Raw genomic sequence first — 21,580 nt, 5'->3', positions numbered from 1 at the left:
TTATTAGTATATCAGGCAGGTTTTGTCCATGTCTGAGCGGATCCAGAGGAGGCACACCTTCCCCAAAAATATAGCTGTCAGTCAAATGCTCTAATAGAACAGTCACCACGCATGTGTAAACAATCCTCCAACCATGGGTTGGGATACTGCGGACCATTGAGTATGAAACTTGCATCTGCAGCACCAATCCATGGGCACACTTTAATAGCTATATGTGGCTTGCTAGAAGTTAAATCCACTTGATCCTTTGTATGTATGTGATATTATGACAATTTACTTTAAGCTCATAACTGAACTGATGACCCTTTTATGCAGCTCTTGATCAATGCAGACCGCTTTACTATAGTTTTGAGAACTAATGTACACCAAAATTTTAATCCTAAAACATGCACCCCTTGCTTTATGTAGCTACCTATCCTGGTCATGCCCACCACTGATGCAGTGCCATATATAGCTATAGTTATAGATTCAGTTAAGCTACGAGCACTGACATGTTCTTGCAGTGGATTGATAATTATACTGAACTGTATTAGTGTATAGCTGAGTGCATACACCATACATGCAATACCTCTATAGCTAACAGTGCATGAAACTAATATTCCTACAGCCCAGTGATAAAAAACTTTCTAGGCAATTAAGGGATGCACACAGTTAGTTTGGCAGTATGATGTATCTTTGTCACCTACCGACAATTGTGTGTGCATGATGGCACAACAAGTCATTACAGAAAAGCCAATTTGGAGAGCAAGCACACATAGGCATACAATTTGAACCCAAGAGTGTACCATAGATATAGTGGAATTCCTGAATCCCAGACTCCAGAATTTGGGTGCTAAGTAACCATACCATGGTGCTATGTGTATAGTGTAGGTATCAGTGCATATTCATGGAGATGCCTTGCATAAAAGGTCACAGGCTCATCAGCAACGTATCAGCTACAGGAAGGGGGGGACAACTATAAATTTTGTCATGCATATTTATTCAGCAATCTATGTACATGTAGAGCAGCTAAATCTCCAAATCTATATTTGAAGTACCCAGTATGCCAATGAATGTTATGCATAAACATCGATTGTGGGATGTTGATTGTAATGGTGGCTGCAAAGATGTTAATGTCAACCAATGACATAATTGAATTCAGACTCAATTAAGGTGAACTTATAGCTGATTGAAGTTATAGCTAATGTCACATGAGAGCAAATGTTATCCATCAATAGAATAATTGAATAAAGTTTATGCTATTTGCAGTACAACTGACATTTTGAAAAAGGCCAGTTAAGCTCCCTTTATAGCTACATATGTTAGATTTAGCTATATGCTCAAGAGAAAAGAAAGAAAAAAACAACAACAACAACAACAACAATCACTTTATACACAAATGCTTATAAACTTGCTCTGTATGGCTATAGGCAGAGTCACACTAGTTTGAAATGAGGGCACGCATATGCATGACATGACACAGAGTTGGGGGTAACTACGTTTGTAACTAAGTTACGTAACAGATTACTTGTAAAGTAACTAGTAATATAACTAGTTACTTGCTTTGTAACTAGTAACTAGGAGTAATTGTCTGAAAAGTAACGAGTAACTAATTACAATAGTTACATTGTAATTATGCTTTAAAAGCAAGAGCACTTCAATTTTTGTGCCATATATGCTACAGCCACATTAAGTGGACAGATTCTGTGTACTGTTCTCTACGATTCAGCTTGAGTAACAGACATAGCAATAATTAAAACTGACCTGAAAAAGCCACAGAATTGTTATTTTAAGTGCACATATGTATTGCATCCCTTAATGATGCATATCTGAGCAAAATTCATGTTACAAAAGCACAAAAAAAGAAGTCATAATTAATACTACAAAAGTAACTAGTAACTAGAGTACTTAGTTACCTTTTGAAAAGTAACTGTAACTAAGTTACATGGGATAAAAGTAATGTGTAACTAGTTACTTTTCTGAAGTAACTACCCCAACTCTGCTCTGACACATGTGATTTTGTAACTTAAGTATCTGCATACACCATCAATGTTGGAGTGCTGATAAAAAGGTATTCACATGCACATTAGACTGTTGGGGCCGAGTAGTTTTGTGAGGACAATAATCAGAACTGACTCAAAATTAATATAATATATAGGGTTTGAGTAGACATACATGCAATGTTTACAAACTCAGGAAGTGAACTTAGCTTGTGTATATAGCCAAACCACTTTTACCTTTATGTGTGTTGGACTAGAAATGAGTTACATATATCCACTTGCTTCGGTGCCTATAGTTAGAAAATTTCAACTGTGCCATATAGCTATTAGTAATGTGAACCAGGTTACAAATTCAATGCTTTTTAATATATGTAAATACAGTGGAACCATACGATTTTACACAATGGTTAGCTGCACCTTTATTTGTTCCTGTTCTAGACAAAAATCAACTACTGCACGACTAGTGTTCTCAAAAGACCAAAGTTAGGTTGACCCCATCCAGATGATGGATCCCAACCTGTTGTAGCTTTGAACCCATCACATGCCAGAGAAGTTCCCCTGTTATCTCCTTTGGTGACATCGATAAAGCCTTGACCCATCAATTTACCATACAGTAATGGATTCAGGAACCCAAGCGTAGGTTGGTTGTGGTTGAGACGGACATCATTGAGGAGAGAGACAACTCCAGCAAAAGTTGGTGTAGCACAACTCGTACCATCTACCCCAGTCTCAATCTCCAAGTAGTATATGTCAAAGTCCACAGCAAAGGCACTCACATCAGGATAAGCACGTCCAGTCTGATTGAAGTATTTTGTAGAAGGAGCAGCTCCACTGGATAAATATTTCTGTACAGCTTGTTTTTGATAGTCCGGCATCGGTTGTTTGTTGGAGAATCCACCCCCACCCATGCTCCACACATGGTCAATAGCTGATGTTCCCCCTACTGTAGTGAGATAAGGACTACTAGCTGGCCAGTTGGGATGGTACTTGGTTGGTCCTATAATTGATCTTTTGCACTCTACTCCACCATCTCCTGATGCAACCAAGACGGTTCTTCCAGATGCACCAAATTTTTGCAGTTCAGTGTTCATACGATCAATGTAGCTCTTAGGAATGCTACTCTCTTCATCTCCGTAACTGATGGAATGGACCCAAGGGGAGTCTGTAGTGTTTACCTGTAGTGTAATCCATGACACAAAATCCTCCTGGTGACCATTTGAATAAGTGGAAGTTGAGATGAACCAGGTATCAACATTACGACCTACATGCACAAATGCAACATCAAAGTAAGTGGAAATAGAAAAGAAAAATGCAATTGATTTTAAAATTTCAACAATGTAAATCTACAACTATATTCCCTACTGAATGCACATTTACAGAAATCTTCAAATAGAGCAATTAGCTAAAGAAAGCTCCCCCACACATATAAGCTAGTGTCCATAATCAAAATTAGATGCATATTTGTGACTGGATTAGTGAAAAGGGGTCTTCCACACACATCCAATTTACAAATTTTGACAAGTCATAACTTAGGACTGGGCTTGAAATTTGGTCAGTGGTGAGCACCAACATAGGTTAACGGATTGAGAAAATTTCAGATTTTTATCTGTCTTGACTGCAGAGTTATGGTCTTTAAAGTTCATGGAATTGTAAGTGTGTGGAAGATCTCTTACCACAACTCTGGTCACGCTAACTAGCACTGGTACCTAGAACTGGCCAAACCATTAGCTTATACCTACAGAGCTCTATTATAATGTAAAGCACTTGAGCCACCATCAATTTTTTAGTGTTCACACAGCAGAAACACAATGTATTTAATTGCCCGTCAATGCCTGCCCTGCCTATTAATGTAGTTGCTTAAGAACTTTTATAATAATGTATATAAGGATGCCACAAACTATTAAAAGATAAAAGCATACAAAAAGGCTATGTGAGCAAAGACAAAAAAAAGCAGGTCTTAGTGGATCCAAACCATTGATTAATTGTTAGCAATCCATGCATTCAACCACTTCCAACACCTTTTCCCAGTGGTTTACAAATAGAATGCTCAAATTAATATCATGTAGACAAGAACTTAACTTAGGTCAACTTTGCAAAGATTTGCTCTACGCCCTAGCATTGTAGACAACAAACGAAAGCACACAGAGAAACATATTAGTAAGAGCATTTTACTTGGCACAAAGTCACTTCAATGCATGCAGAAGCTAGTGAGAAAAGTGGGCAATAGTTAGGAATGAAGACAGAGAATTTTTACCGATGGCAGAAATGTACTCCACATCAAGATCAGCTTCTATGCCTGGATCCTCTCCTTTGTTCTCACCAACAATTTTTACAATTGGTTTTAGTGGTATCTTGAAAGCCTTTTGAAAATCCTCCAGGTCATCTGGGCTAAAGTACTGCTTCAGAAAGCCTGCAATAGCTTGCGAGTTCTTAGTATTCTTTGCAGTGTAGTCAGAGAGATTGTACTCAGAGTTGATGAACTTGGGGTTGACTCCTAACTGTGGATTGATTGACTTGCGAGTCTTAACCTTGTTAGGACGTGGGAATTCACTGATACCAGATACAAAGTCCACGTGATCCTTAATAGAAGCTGGTATGGTATATTCTGGTGATTTAACAATTGTTACTCTACCATCAGTGAACTGGTAGAAATCTGCACTAAATAATTCTTCTCCAATACTCACTGGTATCTTCACTATGGCAAAGTCTTTACCAATTGTGTAGCGTAACGTGCTCAAATCAATGCCACTGCGCTTTAATGCATTCTCAATAGCTGTGACAGATTCCTCCTTTCCATGAACGTATTTCGCTATTTCATCAAAGTTCATGTAATTCCCGTATTCCTTAGAGAAGGGATCAGACACGAGCCATAACTTTTTCTCTAACCATTCCTTGTTAGTCTGACAAATTGCAAAGGTCACTTCTAGTTGATGATCACCATTTGGCTTCCCCAAACGTTTCCAATTCACTTGATCCAAAGATTGCTCAGTCACTGGTGAGCCATTGCTGGTCAAGGCTGATGATACAAAGAACAGCAAACAGATACACAAGTAAGCCAAGTACATCGTATGACGTAAAGTCTAAGCTCCTATATAGTCACGTGTTGATCGTGATCACCTAATCAGTCACGTGCTCAGTCACGCGTTCTTAGGAAAAGGAGTTACTCTAATAGAGCAGTCAGATATACTCTAATAAAGCATTCATATAAATCCATGCAGTAGAAGATTTACTAAACTTTAGTGTTGGAAATGATGTTGAGTGTGGAGTTTGTTCATTGTGTCATATATATTAGGGAAGCCAAACTCAATCTACTTTCTTGTGTCAGTGCTTCCTTTGACCCCCAACTCCATGAGTTGAGTTTACATCTGCAGTTTAGGAAAAATTTTCTGCAAGTGTAAGACCATGATTAATGACTGCCAAGAAACAACTTACTACTTTACCATTAGCTTGATCATTATACTTAGCCAAACATCAGCTATTAAGTGATACCAAATCTCTCTGTGAGGATCACCTCCAAACACTTTCAGTTCAGTGAAAATTTGATGATTCGGCTAAGCTGGAAGCTACTTACGGATCTTGGAATTGTTTTTTGTCAGGATTCCAACTGCTGTTAATTTAAGTATCCAGTACAGTGCACGATGTGTCTTATGTGATTCCCCACGTCCATATTTTGAATGGCTGCCCAGTGGCTTTGTCACAGAATAGATATGCTTACTGGCATAATTTGATGTTGCAGTCTTTGGCATCCCCACTTTTGAAAATCTACCATTATTTTGAGTTTTTGCTGACCTTCCAAGCCTACAAGCCAGTGAGTTACCTCCAGCCACAATTCCACCAGCTGTGATGGTGATTCCTTATTGTCCAGATCTTGTTATTCCATAATACGGCCACTAATTCAATCACTTTACTTGAGTTGACCTGTCCATTAGATTCAGAACACCATCTTCAGTCAGCTAGGTCATGTAAACAGACCAAGGTAGAGCATTAGCAACTGCTAGCAGAATTGGATCACTTGAATATTTGCAACTATTATGAAACTCTCAAAGTTAGTGTTTGGGCCACTATCACCATTTCTGTATAAAGAACTTATGGAACCTGTTATATTTTATACACAAGGACACACTAGTGTCAAAAGTAGCACTATGGAAAGTTTTGGATGATGCTTCATGGCAGTAAATTACAGCTTCCCAAAGAATATTAAAAAAAAATTTATGGCTCAGAATTGCTGCAAGTGGTCAGACTGATTTTCTTTGTAGTTTGTACATGCATGCATAGGTACTTACTTATTTTTGTACTCTCTTCAACACTTCCTTGCCATCACAGCCACACAGGTGTTAATTCACTAACCCTGTTTGGTGGTCGCATGTGATCGAGGACTCATTTATGTAATTTTGTGTCTCATTATTCAATAATGATGGTTTATCTCTCAGTATTTCCATTGAGGTGGGAATACTTATACAGACCATGCAAGTATTATGTATAGGCCATGCAGATCTGAGTGTGAGCTTAAACCACTAATCTTAGGGATAAATAAACAATATCACTTGGGTATGCATGATGAATCCTTGATACTCTGAATTGTAGTTAGAAGTCAGTCATTCCATTTAGTTAGTGCATGTGTATAATATAACCTTCTAAATCTTATATACATGATCTGCTATATTTTAAACCATTCAAATGTTGTCTCTCAGTTAGTGGTTAGGAGCTGCACCTCTAGACCCTCCTTTGTCATAATTCTGGCTACACTCCTGATTATAGGTATAATAGTTAGTAAAAACTACAAGTTATCTGGTGCACCCAACTATGTGAAATGGTTCATATCATGGATTATATAAGATTGTAAGAATTACACAGAACAATATAGCAAAGAAGTACGGGCAGATGGGGTGTATGGATCATGCTGAAGTACATCCTTGTTGAGTAGTAATTCATGGTATATGCGATGACTCCACGTATTGTACTATATTGATCATGACTGCTCTATTAGAATAGCTTGACTGTTTGTGAAATTCTTATACCTGTGGTTAGGTTGGAGAGGCTTTGTGGAATTTTCCTTGCTATATATAATTTATATCCATCCCTCCTTAAGGAGGAATGGCACTCAACTAGACATTAGGTGCATGGCCTGCAGTTCAAATCCTGGGGTAGGAGGGATTTTTTCCTCCCATTTTCTCTTTTACCTTACTGTAGGTTAATAATGTCTAGTTCCTATTTAGGTAATCCAAAGGCTGAAGCACATATCATGTTGCTTTGATTCAGTGCTGGTCACTGTAAAAAACAATATAACAATAATAACGATATAGCATTATTACTGCTTCTCCGTATACGCTCTGTGTAACCCCATGCATGGACAGCAGCTAAAAATCTACACTGTAAAAAGTTAGTAGTGAAATTCACTACTAATTTCTGCCACTATACTCACTATTTTTAAGTAGTGACATTCACTGCTCTTTTGTAGTGACCCTCACTAGTAGTGACAGCCACTACAAATTAGTGGTGAACGTCACTACACAAAAATAATGAGTATTGTGGCAGCCATTAGTAGTGACATTTACTAGTTTGTTTTTATATAAAAGAAGTAGAAGATGGGGAAGGGGCATTTGTCCTAAATGATAAGCTAGAGGTTGAAAAAAGAGTTCAATTCCAGTTGACACACTCTGCTGTAATGTATTTAATTATTCAACTAGAATGTTTCATTGTTCTTAGACTTCTATACTCCATGTTTTCACCCACATGCTACATATAGGTGGTCATAGACCACATACAATTACTGACAATTTTGATCACCTCTTACTGCCTTCCCTTGCTATTTTTCTTCTTTCCATTCTTACAGCTACCTGTATATGCAATAAGATACATGTGTTGGATTCTTTCAAACAATACATATGTGCAGGTTAGTTCTCTTTCATTTCTAGGCATCTGCTTATTATGCTGCACAGTAAAAACAAAGTAGTGAATGTATGACATAATTTTGAGCATTCAACATAATGCTATAGGCAGAATAAATGTGCCATATTGATCCTTGCTTGCAAGTGATGGATGACATATACTCTAATAGAGCAGTCAGGTAACTACCAAATGTCAGCAACCACATACAGTGCATTAAGAGCAGCAATATGTTGTTGCTAAGCCATAAATGCATTAATTGCTGCTATACACTGCCTATATAATCGGATATATCAAAGAATACACTAGTGTTTATTAACTCTGTATAGTATATGTTAGCTGAATACACTTAAAGCAGTTATTGTATTTGATGACTGACTAGATAAACATGCTAAGAATTTTAGTTTGTAGGCTTGTTATTATTTTTTCAGAAAAATCTGCTCACTTTTTGGGTATAAAAGCTGCATGGTCTTCCTCCCTTCATGTCCATGATGTATTTTTAATGCAATGATAATATTTATCTCACGCAAATTTGCATCTCGTAGGTTTACTTTTCCATTGATCTGACTTTTTCCATTGATCTGACTTAGATCTCTTGTATACCAGAAGCCATGCAGACATGCACTACCTTTTCTGACCACAGCATGCTATACACTACCTAGCAAACAAGCATACATAGGCATACAGTTTGAATGTACCATGTATACATAGAATTCCTGGGTCCCAGACTCCAGAATTTGGTGCTTAGTAATTACATATCATGATGCTGAGTGGTACTTTACTATATAGATATGTTCATGGAGATAATCTACATAAAAGGTCATGGGTTATAATAGCTACAGGAGCTGAGAGGTGAAATGAATGTTGTTGTGCTAATGAATATTAGCTATGATGTAAATTTAAGCTGTTAGAAGCCCGGGCCTGTAAGAATATAAACTAGAATACCGTATATAGCCTAAATCTAACTTTGATGACACCGAATAGCTAATCTAATCCAAAACAGCCAAGCTGTTAAAAAAAGAGTGTGGCCTTCAAAAAGGCCATGGTGAAAAAAGATATGAAATCCAAGGTGGCAGCCAAGAAATGGCTGTGATGGTAGGTTAATGGTAAAATTTTAATAACGACAATTCAGGTGAATTGGTCTTGGCACAAAATTCACCTTAATTGTCATTATTAAAATCTTTACCGTTAACCTACCATCACAGCCATTTCTTGGCCGCCACCTTGGATTTCACATCTTTTTTCACCATAGCTTTTTCAAGGGCTACACTCCTTTTTTACAGCTTGGCTGTTTTTGATTAGATTTCACTTCTTTTTGTATTTGTATACCCCAAAGCCGGCCTATGGCCAGCTTTGGGGCTTTTTAACCTATATTTTTTCTTTACCACAGGAAAAAGAAAAAGATGAAGCAGATTTTATAAATACTTTAACTCATTCTGATTTTATCAGTATAATGCATATATTTATTACATGTCAATTAATCCCCACAGGATAATTTGCAGCTGATCTCTCTACTGGGTGACTTGAAATGTAGCTGAACTCTCTACAGGGTGAAGATGAACTCTCTACAGGATTCTCTCTACAGAGTGACTTGTTTCTAGCTGAACTCTCTGCAGGATTATCTGTTTGTAGTTGAACTCTCTACAGGGTAATTTGTTTGTATCTACAGGGTGGGTGGTTTGTTTGTAACTGAACTCTCTACAGGGTGATTCTGTTTGTAGCTGAACTCTCTACAGTGTGATTTGTTTCTAGCTGATCTCTCTACAGGGTGATTGTTTCTAGCTGATCTCTCTATAAGGTGACTTCTTTCCAGCTGATCTCTCTACAGGGTAACTTGTTTAGACAGTAGCTGAACTCTCTACAGGGTGGTTTCTTTGTAGCTGAACTCTCCACAGGGTGATTTGTTTCTATCTGATCTCTCTACAGGGTTTCTTTGTCTGGCTGATAAAGGGTGATTTGTTCTTGTAGCTGAACTCTCTATACAGGTCACTGGTTTCTAGCTGATCTCTCTACAGGGTGATTTGTTTGTAGCTGAAATATCTATAGGGTGATTTTTTTTGTAGCTGAATTCTAGAGACTTGTTTCTAGCTGATCTCTATTGTAGGGTAACTTGTTTGTAGCTGAGTGGGTTCTTTGTAGCTGAACTTTCTACAAGGTGACTTCTTCTAACTGATCTCTCTACAGGGTGACCTGTTTGTAGCTGAAAATCTCTACAGGGTGATTTGTTTGGAGCTGAATTCTCTACAGGGTGACTTGTTTCTAACTGATCTCTCTATAGGGTACCTTGTTTGTGGCTGACTATCAACAGCGCAATTTCTTTGTAGTTGAACTCTCTAAAAAGTAACTTCTTCTAGCTGATCTCTCTACAGCGTGACTTGTTTCTAGCTGAACTCTCTACAAGAAGATCTGTTTGTAGCTGAAATCTCTACAGGGTAATTTGTTTGTAGCTGAACTCTCTACAGGGTGATAGCTGATCTCTCTATAAGGTAACTTTTTTGTAGCTGAACTCTCTACAGTGTGACTTGTTTGTAGTTGAACTCTCTACAGGGTGATTTGTTTGTAGCTGAACTCTCTACAGGATGATTTGTTTGTAACTGAACTCTCTGCAGGGTGTAGCTGAACTCTCTACAGGGTGGTTTCTTTGTGTAGTTGAACTATATACAAGGTGACTTCTTCTAGCTGATCTCTTTACAGGGTAACTTGTTTCTAGCTGATCTCTCTACTGGGTGGCTTATTTGTAGCTGAACTCTCTACAAGATGATCTGTTCTCTCTACAGGGTGATTTGTTTGTAGCTGAACTCTCTGCAGGGTGATTTGTTTCTAGCTGATCTCTCTATAGGGTAGCTTGTTTGTGGCAGAACTGACTTAATTGCTTGTAGCTGAACACTGTACAAGGTGGTTTATTTGTGGCTGAACTCTCAACAGGATGAATTGGTTTCAAGTTGATCTCCCTACAGGGTGACTTGTAATGGTCTGAATCACTAGAGTGATTTATTTGTAGTTGCATGGTGATTGTATAGTATTTCGGCAGCTGAATGCTCTATTAGGGTGATTGTTCTATTAGAGTATCTAGATCTTGCTTTTGCTACACGTAGTTTGCTTTCGAAAGTGATTTGTAATCTGATTCTTCTGTACTACTGCAAGGACTTTTTATGATGATTATTCCAGCTACATACCAATTTTCAGCCCATTGCTCTAAGAGGTTTGCCTGGTAGGCGTGAAAACTAATAGTTCGTGTATTTGTGACACAGGTTGGGTTTTGTGTCATATCTCGATGGCCTTTATCTGCATTCACTTCAAACCACAAAAAGGTACTGCTACAATAGTTACTCCATTTAGATAGCAATTTTCAGCTCATCCTTTCAAGGGGTTTACCATGTGGGCGTGACAGACCTTTGACCTTATTTTACATGAATAATCGGTCATAACACCATGAATATTCATCTGATTCCTACCAAATTTGGTATTGAGATCTGCTATAAGGAGCCCTTTACGAGTGCCAAATTTCATCCCGATTGGAGCACGCATTTGTGTTTTATGGCGGATTTTGCAAAGTGTGTGAAATGAAGAAAAAAATGAAGAAAATTAAAACGAAATTTTGGTCGCTCGTATTTCGGAAATGTCTGGAGCGATTTTCTTCAAATTTCGTATGTATACTTCCTTACCTGGCCGGCACTTCTGTAGCAAATTTGGTTCCAATCGGATAAGGGATCACAGAGCTACATAGGTGTGAAAATCACGTTTTCTTTCTTCTTGTTAATATACTCATGGTGTGGTGGGCTGCACACTACGTGTGTCTTGATTGATGGGGTCTATTCTACGTACGGAACGGAACGATGGACTAAACCACAGAACGAAACGCTTTCTCAAATTGAAGCTTGCAACTTACCATTGCTGAAACTGCCCTTATAAGTTAACAGTGGTACCTCCAGTGGGTGATTAAACCATAAAAAGAATTAAAGGATCGATTGTGGGTTCTTGTTGGTTGTCATTAGTAACGAAGCATTAATTGTGGGATGAGATGTATCAGCGATGGTTCATCTACGGATATATCAAGAAGGGCACTTTATGTGAACTGTTTTTCTTATTTAGACATTAGAAAACAGTCTGGGCCTTTCAAGTCGTAAGTCAGTGTACAAATAAAGCAAGCAGGAAGATACTGGTAACAGGAAAGAGTCAGCTGAATTAAACTTGAAGAATTTTGTGCAGTGTGTGAGGAGCAAATATTTTGGCAAACTTCAAGGAGGGTATATTCTGCAAACGTCACTGAAGTGTATATGCATAGAGTTATTTATATATCAACAGCTGGCGCAGTGGACTAATGCCGTATTCAATAGTGAGCTGATTTTATCTGTTGTACAACTCAAGGATGTGTCTGACTGCTAGCCTTGAATCAGGCTAAATGCCAAAACTCCAAGATCAACCAAATTTCAATTATAAAGCCTTCTATGCATGTAAAACCATGCCCATAGCCACCAGGCAAACGTGATTTGGACCAAGATGTGTGTGTAATTTCAATGTATCTAGTCAGACCTGAAATGGAACACTCACATTAATTACATACCACTTAAGAATCCTAGGATTTCTTAAGTGTAACATTTCACATGCTTCACTTCAGGTTAAATTTGTTTGTCTATTTTCAAGTGATTCCCAGTCCAGCTGGTCTATGAAATTACGGTGGGATCACATGTATTTGTTACAGTGCGGGCTGCCCTGTGTTGGATCTACTCTAGAGTTGAGATTTCAAGGTAGGCTCACTGCCAATGTACTGACACTGTTGTAGCATATTTAAGTCGAGAACAAATGAATACAGTAATTCTAGATTATTTATGTATACAAATTTTTCATAATGAAATTGATATCCCATTTTGATTTGTACTTCCACTTTGCAAGAACAAGAAGTTACCACACTTTTATTTATTTATTTATTGATTAGCTAAACCCTTAGGGGTAACACGCTAATGTACAATTATGTTACTAAGTAAATAAGTACGACGTAAATGTGTCTGTGTCAATCTCATGAAGATCAGGATAGGGTAAGGAATTCCATTCTATGGTCGTCTTGGGGGAAAAAGGATCTTCAATAGATTTCTGTTCTTGATTGGTAGTGAGAAAACTTTAATTGGTGGTTAGCTCTAGTGTTTGGAAAGGATGGAGATGGCAAGTAGTGGTATGGAACAATAAGTAGATTATTTACTAATTTAAATAAAAGGATTAGTTGAAGTTGTACTTCATTTTCCTTTGAAGTTGTACCAAGAGTTCATTTTTAATCTCCAACCATTGTCGTTAATTAACCAAGATCTCACCAGTCTTTGTTTTTTCCATCTACAATTTTGCTTTGGAACAATAATTATCTAAAGGCTCTAATTCATATTAAGTATTTAAATCTGTAATCCACCTTATTGTAGTGATTTTATTGATTCATCTGTATGTTTCTTCATTTTCCTTTGCAGTTGTACCAAGAGTTCATAATAAGGTGGAGAGCGTCTAACTTTATTGCATTCACCAAACACCCTGTGTAAAGTAACAGCTCAGGCCTTATTTCAGCATAGATAATATACCTACTGACAGTAGGTATATTATCTATGATTTCAGAACAAAGGCTTTACCTTCAGCAACACTAATCAACAGTTTTCTATCCCCAGTAAAGGTGTTGATTTGATGAAAAGTGAACTTTGGTGAACTTTACGCAGGATGTTAAGTTTGTACAGGCCATACTGACTCTCCCCCATACAAATATTATGAACTCTTGGTTGTACAGTATAGGTAAACAAAGATAGATTTCTCTCCCATCTTATTCTAGGATTTCTATTGAATAGGAAAATTCAGTTACTTGTATACAGGCTCAAAATTGAGAAAATATAAAGAAAGTGAATTAATATTATACAGACAGTTTGCTTTTGGATATTTAATGTCTCCAACTGCAACAAAAATTCAATGAATCCATGCATCTCATCACTGGTCGTCTGAACATTCTGAAAGTGATACCTCACTCAATCAACCATATATTCTGTTTATTAGACTGAATAAAGTCATGATCACCTAGCCTTTTCATGTCACCAGTAACTTTCTAGTTAATTTCTCTGTGGATATTATGCTCTGAAACTGAAGAAATTGAGTGGTCTTCTAAACTATTTATCTTGTCAAGATCAGCAGAAACAACTGACATCCAATCGGCTACTGTATTGTAACAAAACTTGCCTTGGTCATGCAATAAATGAATTGAAGAGACCTGCTTAATTTATCAGGTAGTAGAACAATCACTTAATTAATATTTAATAATTATCCTATTCCATTTTCCTGGAGGTTCCACTGATAAAATGCAATTTCAGCAATGATAGCAGCTAGCCAATGCAAGCTGCAAGTTTTGATTCAGAAAGCATTCCATTCTGTAAAATAGACTCTATCCAGAATTCAACTCATTACTCAGGCTGAGATATCTGGCAATAGTCCACTACTCTTTATTAATGCTTTACAGCAATGAATCATTGATGCTCACACAATATAGCCTCCTCGAGGTATCTGAATGTTTGCTCTTCACACACTGCACAAAATTCCTTTAGATTCTGCTTAGACTGAGTTGTCACCATACTTGTTTTCTTTGTAGTGTAGCTACACATACTGATTTATGCCGATTAGAAAGGCTGGGCCCCAGACTGTACATTCTAAAATCAAAGTAAGCAAAAACAACTCACATACTAGTAAAAACAAGTCATGCATTAAGCTCCCTACTTGATATATCCTAAGATGAACACACTGAGTCAGCTATTCCCACAATCAGTATTTCGTCACTAATGACAACCAACAAGAACCCACAATCGATCCTTAAATTCGTTTTATCTTTCTTGGGGTACGTTTGATTACCTGCTGGAAGTGCCACTGATAACTTGTACAGCAATGGTAAGCTGCAAGCTTCAATTTGAGAAAGCATTCCGTTCCGTAGAATAGACCCCACCGTCTTGATTACTGTTCTTTATCATGTTTTATGTCCTTGCCTTCTATAATATATGGTTTCCACCCCCTCCCTCTGATTACCTGATTAGTCTACTTGTTCCCTTGTAGGCTGGGTGCTGATAGCTCTTATCAGTACACCAGCCGGCATAGGCAGGGGCGTAGCTAGCCAGAAGGTGATGGAGGGGCACGCATGCCCCCACAAAACACTCAAAATCATTCATGATTGCAAAAACGGCTAATGACCCAATGGTGGGCTAGCCAACATACAGTGTTGTATTATTACAACCTAAATAACTAGCTACGTAACTACTTCAGTACTGACTGCTTCCAATCGAGGTAGCTATATTCGTCGAGCATCTTCGCACGTGCCACAACTGTACTCCAACAAAACCATCCACAGTCCAGTAGAGTTAATACTTTAGTGCAAATACAAGTTACTTTACGTTAGCCACAGCCTGTGCTGCAGTCCTAGCACTCTGCTGACAGGATTACGTATTCACTCACTTCACTCGGCGAAATTCAAATGCCATGTATTGCACGAAATCCCATCTGTCTTGCTATCAGAACTTGTAAGCTTGACTGATCCACCTGACTGACTGACTGACAACGTAAAAACAGACTGCACTGCCGTACGTACAAAGGTCCAGTGTGATTGACTCGATAAAATAAACTTGGTAGCTACATTTATTTAGCTAACACTTTATCACCTCGTAGGCAGTAGGTTCGTAGCGTCATCTGGTCTCCTTTGTCACTTGTGAGTTGTGACTCCTGCCGCGGAGAAGCGGGTCACTCTTTTTAGATTCAAAAATGTTCTATCACGCGAGTAATCTAGGCTAAATATAGAAGTATGTCTCTAATATTTTCGTTCGATGGATTCAAGAGCGAATTGAATGTTGTGTGTGCGCATTCACTAGCAACCCCTGGTGATACCGCGTAGTAGTGTACAGTCATTTGCGTGTCAGTTTAATACTGGTAAACTTGTGACGAAGGTTTTAAAAAAAAATCATTTAGCTAGTGATGGGGGGGGGCCCTGCCCCCCCTTAGCTACGCCTCTGGGCATAGGCGGCTCCATATTAGAGTGATTGACTGCTATCTCGATCTGAACGCCGGTCCGGCTTGTGCCTTTGCAATATCTGCTTGAATATATACACTCGATCGGGGGAGTGTATTTTCTGGCGTTTGAACAAAGTGAATTAGCAAGAAAATAAGCTCCCACATGAATATGTTAGTAGTGTCACGTGATGCATGGTATATAAGGATGTGTGGTGTGTATTAAATTCATTCTAGGCCACGTGTGTGATCAGGTTGGCTGTTTTTGTGTTTCTGGAGTTCCGTGCGATGGAGAACGAAATGTTCGATAAGTTGATGGCTGAACTCCAACAAACCCGCCGTGAAATGGACGAGAAGATTACTTCGTCCATGGCTGAAGTTAAGCGCGAGGTCTCCTATGCGCAGGAAAGGACGGCCAAGGATTTCTCGCAGAAGCTTAATCGGACGACCTACCAGTTCCGAAAAAAAGGGAACGAGAAGCAGTATACTTTCAACTCGGGAGTGGAAGAAGCTATCGCGTCAGCCCAGCAGGAGTTGGAGAGGATGGCGTCATCGGTGGACGATGGTGGGAAGGAGTCGCTTAGAAAAGCGGCGGATCACTTGGAGGAAGGTGCGTCCGCGTTAAAAACGCGTCAGAAGCACATAAAGGTGGCCGACCGCTCGGATTACGGATGGGGGGCGGTTCGCCACTATCAGAGCGACCCACTGGCCGATAACAGTGACGACGAAAAGCAGCTCCGAAGGGCAGACAAGGAGGCCAAGAAGGACTTCGAGGAGTCAGAGGCCTTCAACAAGAAAACCGCCAGAGGAGGAAGCTGGGGCGGCAGAAGGGGACGCCGCTACAACCCCTACAAGCATTATGACTCCTGGGCTGATGGCCCGGGACCTAGTGTGAGGAGAGATGCACTGCCACCAGCTCCAAGACCACTTATGTCTCTCGGACCTCAGAGACAGACCAGGCAAAAGGTCTTGGGTCCTTGCTTTACTTGTGGTGGGTTTGGCCACCTGGCACGTACATGCCACTACAAAGGAAGGCAGTATCCTTTTAATCTGCCTGTGGTAAGCAGGGCAGATACCACATGTGTTACTGCTGAGTCAAGACAAATGTCTATTAGTATGCAAGGTGTTGATAACTGTATTGATGAATTTGTTGATAACTGTATGTTTGAATCAGATGTACCTATAGAAGGCGTAAATAGATTGCAAAGCACAGATGAGGTTGGTGGGTTGTCTGACACTGGTAGACCTGACAGTGTAGATAATTGTGAGCTGCATAACCTAACAAAAATTTGGGAAGTAGAAGATACATTAGCAGAGGTACCAGTACAAGTTTCAGATGTTCAAGGCAGGCTTAAACAGAATATTAGTTTTTGGCGTGAGGTTCTGCAAGCCCCTCCCCCTATCATAGACTGTATAGAAAATGGCTACCGCCTACCACTAAAATTTGTCCCCCCACCCTATGCCCAACAGAACCACAAGTCTGTTGAGTTGTACAGTGAATTTGTGAATGATGCAGTCCAAAAATTGATAGAGAACCATTGTGTGATGAAAGTAGAAGCAAAACCAGAGGTGTGTAGCCCCTTGTCAGTAGTAGGTAACCTGCAGGGAAAGCTGCGCCTGGTTTTAAACCTGAGATACCTGAACCAGTTCCTGCACATCTTGAGTTTCAAGTATGAGGACCTGCGTATAGCTGCGCTAATTTTTGAACAAGGTGAGTACCTGTTTAAGTTTGATTTGAAGTCTGGGTACCATCACGTTGATGTATGGCCTGGGCACTACCAATTCCTGGGGTTCCGCTGGGATATGAATGGTATAGGGAATTACTATGTGTTTAAAGTCCTCCCGTTTGGGTTGTCCACTGCCTGCTACTTCTTTACCAAGTTAATGAGACCTTTAGTGAAATACTGGCGTGGTAGGGGCTTGAAAGCGATCGTTTATTTGGATGATGGGATTATAGCAGTGAAGGGAGAAGCAGAAGCAAAAATCGAAAGCAGGAAAGTTAAACAGGACCTAGAAAAGGCTGGATTTATCGTTAATATAGAAAAGTGTGTCTGGGAACCAGCTCATAGTATAGAATGACTTGGATTTCACATTGACTTAGCACTAGGTGAGTTTTCAGTACCAATTCCAAAAATTGATGCACTTAAGTCGAAGCTTTTAGAAGCCAAACATGCAAGATTCCTCCCGGCCAAACAGCTAGCCAGTCTAATAGGAAAAATTATGTCAATGTCCCCTGCCTTAGGTCCTGTTGCCCGTTTAATGACCCGTAGCTTATATGCCACCCTGAATGGCAGAATGAGTTGGTGTCATCGGTTAACACTGACAGAAGAAGCCTTGCTAGAAATAGAATTTTGGCATTCCGAGATTTCAAGTTTTAATGGGCAGCATATTTGGCCAAGACCGTCAGCTGTCAGGGTGGTATATTCAGATGCAAGCTCCACAGGTTATGGTGGATATGTAGTGGAGCACGGTAATTTAATCGCCAATGGTCAGTGGTCCCCTGATGATGCAGATAAGAGTTCAACATGGCGTGAGCTGCGGGCAGTGCGGCTGGTGCTGGACTCCTTCCAGGATAAGCTCAGAAATGAGCGGGTTCGCTGGTTTTCAGATAATCAGAACGTGGTGAGAATAGTGCAATGTGGAAGTAGGCAGCCTTACCTTCAGTCAGAAGCATTGAGTATATTTTCCACTTGTTTAAGAAACAATATTAGAATAGAGCCAGAATGGATCCCAAGGGATGAGAATGAGCTGGCTGACTACTTTAGTCGTATAGTAGACTATGATGATTACAGGTTGCATCCTGCAGTATTTCAATGGCTAGACAGTGTTTGGGGGCCCCACACAGTAGATAGGTTTGCTAATCCTACAAATGCCCAGATAGAGAGATTCAATTCCAGGTTTTGGACCCCGGGCACAGACGCAGTGGATGCGTTTACTTGCAGTTGGGCTGAGGATAACAATTGGTGGTTTCCCCCAGTCTATCTGATTCCCCGGGTGATTAGATATGCGCAAAGCCTTGGTGCAAGGGGTACCCTAATAGCCCCCCAGTGGTTGTCATCACCTTTTTGGCCATTGATTTTCCCCAATGGAGTGGACCCAGCAGAATTTGTAGTGGGGTACCTAGTGTTACCAAGCAGTAAGGAACTGATCTTACCAGGCTACTTAGGCGCTAGCCTGTTTAAGGGCCCCCCAAATACACCAGTGTTGGCTATCAGGCTGGAGTTCCAATAATAATAATTAAAAATAAAGAAATAAATTAAAAAAAAAAAAAAAAAAAAAATTTGAATAGAATTTTAAAAAAATAAATAAATAAATAAAAATGGTTGTCATTGTCTTGGAATTGTTAGTAGCCACAGGTGCTGTGTGGCACAGCTAATGTTTTGTGTGTACACTTCAGTGGTTACAACTATGTATGACCGGTATGTCCCAACATGATTTTAAGGTCGACCTGTATGTCCCATGGGAAGGCTAATATGTATGACCTGTGTGTCCTGTCTATTTTCATTGGTCACAGCAAAAAGGCTGGTATGTATGACCTGTACGTCCCGACTTTTTATCTGGTCACAGCAAAAAGGCTGGTATGTATGACCTGTGTGTCCTGACTATTTGGTCACAGCAAAAAGGCTGGTACGTATGACCTGTGTGTCCTTAGCTGACTATTTTTAATTGGTCACAGCAAAAAGGCTGGTATGTATGACCTGTGTGTCCTTAGCCGACTATTTTATTGGGTCACAGCAAAAGGCTGGTAGTATGACCTGTGTGTCGGTACTATTTTCATTGGTCACAGCAGAAAGTGTTAGGAGAACCTGTATGGCCTGATTGTTCACAGTAAAAGGCTGGAATATATGACCTGTACCTCCTGAGTGTTTTCATTGTTGGCTAGTATTTATGACCGGTAGGTCCTGGGTATGACCTGACTGTTTTTCTTTGGTCGCAGCAAAAGGCTGGTATGTATGACCTGTATGTCCTGACTGGGATCTTTGGTAGCAGCAAGAGGCCGGTATGAAAGGCCGTATGTCCTAACCGGTTCATATCATAGGCCATACCAATTAAAAAATGTGGGGAGAAATCACTGACAGAATTGTTAAGGCCACGAATGTCTGATTAATTGGTGTATACTACATCTCCTGTAGGTTTGCCAAGGGAAGGAACCTGGAAACTTTTGGATGAGCTGCACGATCCCGTGTTAAAGGACCTGGCTAGTCGCCTGCCCAACACGATTCTACACAGTCGTGCTAGCAGTACGGTGAAGAAGTATCTTGGAGCGTACAGGAGGTGGAAGTCATGGGCAGTTTCACATCAGCTGCCTCCTTTTCCAGCCAAGCCTCAACATTTTGTCCTATACCTCCAGCATCTAGGGGAGACAATCAAATCCAAGTCTGCAGTTGAAGAGGCATGTAATGCTTTATCATGGGTACACTCAAGCTCTGGTTTTGCAGCTCCGTCATCCCACCCTTTTGTGAGAGCTACCCTAGAAGGGCTGCAGCGTGAATTGGCAAAACCCATAGTCAAAAAGGAGCCAGTTACAGTTGAGATGCTGGAGGCAATGGTCAAGGACGCAGAAAGCTCAGGTACCTTATCAGACCTCAGGCTGGTAACTGCCTGTTTACTTAGCTTTGCGGGTTTCTTGCGTTCCAGTGAACTGGTAGAGTTAAGGCCATGTGACTGCTCAGCTACAACACAGATGCTCAAAGTCAATATTGTTAAGAGCAAGAATGACCAATTGCGTCATGGCAGTGAGCTTCTTATAGCCAGGACCAATTCAAGCACTTGCCCAGTGGCTATGTTGGAGCGATATATGGCCAGGACAGGCATGAGATGGGGAGATGATTGCTACATATTTAGAGCAATCCAGAGAACAAAAAATGGAGAAACTCTCAGGCAGTCGGGTCACATTAGCTACTCCTGTGTAATGGACCTATTCAAGAAGAAGGTGTCCAAATTAGGTTTCGAAGCTCCAGAGTTTGGGCTCCACAGTCTGAGATCGGGAGGAGCTACAACCGCGGCTAATGCTGGAGTCCCTGACCGGTTATTTAAGCGCCATGGTCGGTGGCGGTCAGAAAATGCAAAGGACGGATACATCAAAGACAGTGTGGAGAAGAGGCTGCAAGTTTCCAAGAAATTGGGATTGTATCTTCTCAGCTACAGCCTTCTTTGTAGCTCTAAGTGTGTTATTAGTGATAGCCAACCAGCTTGTGGTGGCACAAACCTAAGGTGGTAATGGGTGACAGTTTTGTATGCATCACGTGTAAAAGTAGTAGTATGGTGTGGGAGGTGTATTTTCTGGCATTTGAACAAAGTGAATTAGCAAGAAAATAAGCTCCCACATGAATATGTTAGTAGTGTCACGTGATGCATGGTATATAAGGATGTGTGGTGTGTATTAAATTCATTCTAGGCCACGTGTGTGATCAGGTTGGCTCCCAACCCTCCCATCCCATTAGATTTTTTCTCCTTAATGATGTTGTAGATGAGTGACCTGCAGCAGCTTCAGGACTTGAATGACATTGTATGCATACATAGCAGAGTGAGTCATTTTTGGTTTTTTCCTGAGTGGAAAAAAAAAAAAAAAAGAATCCACCAGGTTTTCCCAAGAGCTATCCTGGGGCTGGATGGCTCTGAATTTTTTTTTTCAGCTTATTTTATGTTTGGCTAGCCCTCACTCTGCTCTCCTTTTTGTTATCTTTGTAGTATGATAGGGAAGGAATTAA

The 21,580-nt window shown here is 40.0% G+C and overlaps 4 protein-coding genes across 4 annotated transcripts; 3 read left to right on the top strand and 1 right to left on the bottom strand.

Annotated features, from left to right (window-relative positions):
- Positions 1-2,283: 2,283 nt before the first annotated feature.
- LOC136242988 (tripeptidyl-peptidase 1-like) lies at positions 2,284-5,087 on the bottom strand. Its single transcript, XM_066034494.1, has 2 exons — positions 4,234-5,087; positions 2,284-3,240 (listed from the first exon to the last, which is right to left on the bottom strand). Exons 1-2 carry the CDS (start codon positions 5,042-5,044, stop codon positions 2,429-2,431), a joined length of 1,623 nt encoding a protein of 540 aa, XP_065890566.1. The 5' UTR covers positions 5,045-5,087; the 3' UTR covers positions 2,284-2,428.
- Positions 5,088-15,987: 10,900 nt separating this feature from the next.
- LOC136242413 (uncharacterized) lies at positions 15,988-21,445 on the top strand. Its single transcript, XM_066033834.1, has 2 exons — positions 15,988-20,999; positions 21,340-21,445. Exon 1 carries the CDS (start codon positions 16,158-16,160, stop codon positions 17,946-17,948), a length of 1,791 nt encoding a protein of 596 aa, XP_065889906.1. The 5' UTR covers positions 15,988-16,157; the 3' UTR covers positions 17,949-20,999; positions 21,340-21,445.
- On the top strand, positions 18,165-19,100 carry LOC136243442 (uncharacterized). The gene has a single exon (XM_066034948.1). It carries the CDS (start codon positions 18,165-18,167, stop codon positions 19,098-19,100), a length of 936 nt encoding a protein of 311 aa, XP_065891020.1.
- Positions 19,189-21,090, top strand: LOC136243441 (integrase/recombinase xerD homolog). The gene is made up of 2 exons (XM_066034946.1): positions 19,189-19,225; positions 20,003-21,090. The coding sequence occupies exons 1-2, from the start codon at positions 19,189-19,191 to the stop codon at positions 21,088-21,090; spliced, it is 1,125 nt and encodes a 374-aa protein (XP_065891018.1).
- Positions 21,446-21,580: the final 135 nt, after the last annotated feature.

Source organism: Dysidea avara, chromosome 13, assembly GCF_963678975.1.
Source record: "Dysidea avara chromosome 13, odDysAvar1.4, whole genome shotgun sequence".
In the NCBI taxonomy this organism is placed as follows: Eukaryota; Metazoa; Porifera; class Demospongiae; order Dictyoceratida; family Dysideidae; genus Dysidea; species Dysidea avara.
This window is presented reverse-complemented; position numbering and strand designations above follow the sequence as displayed.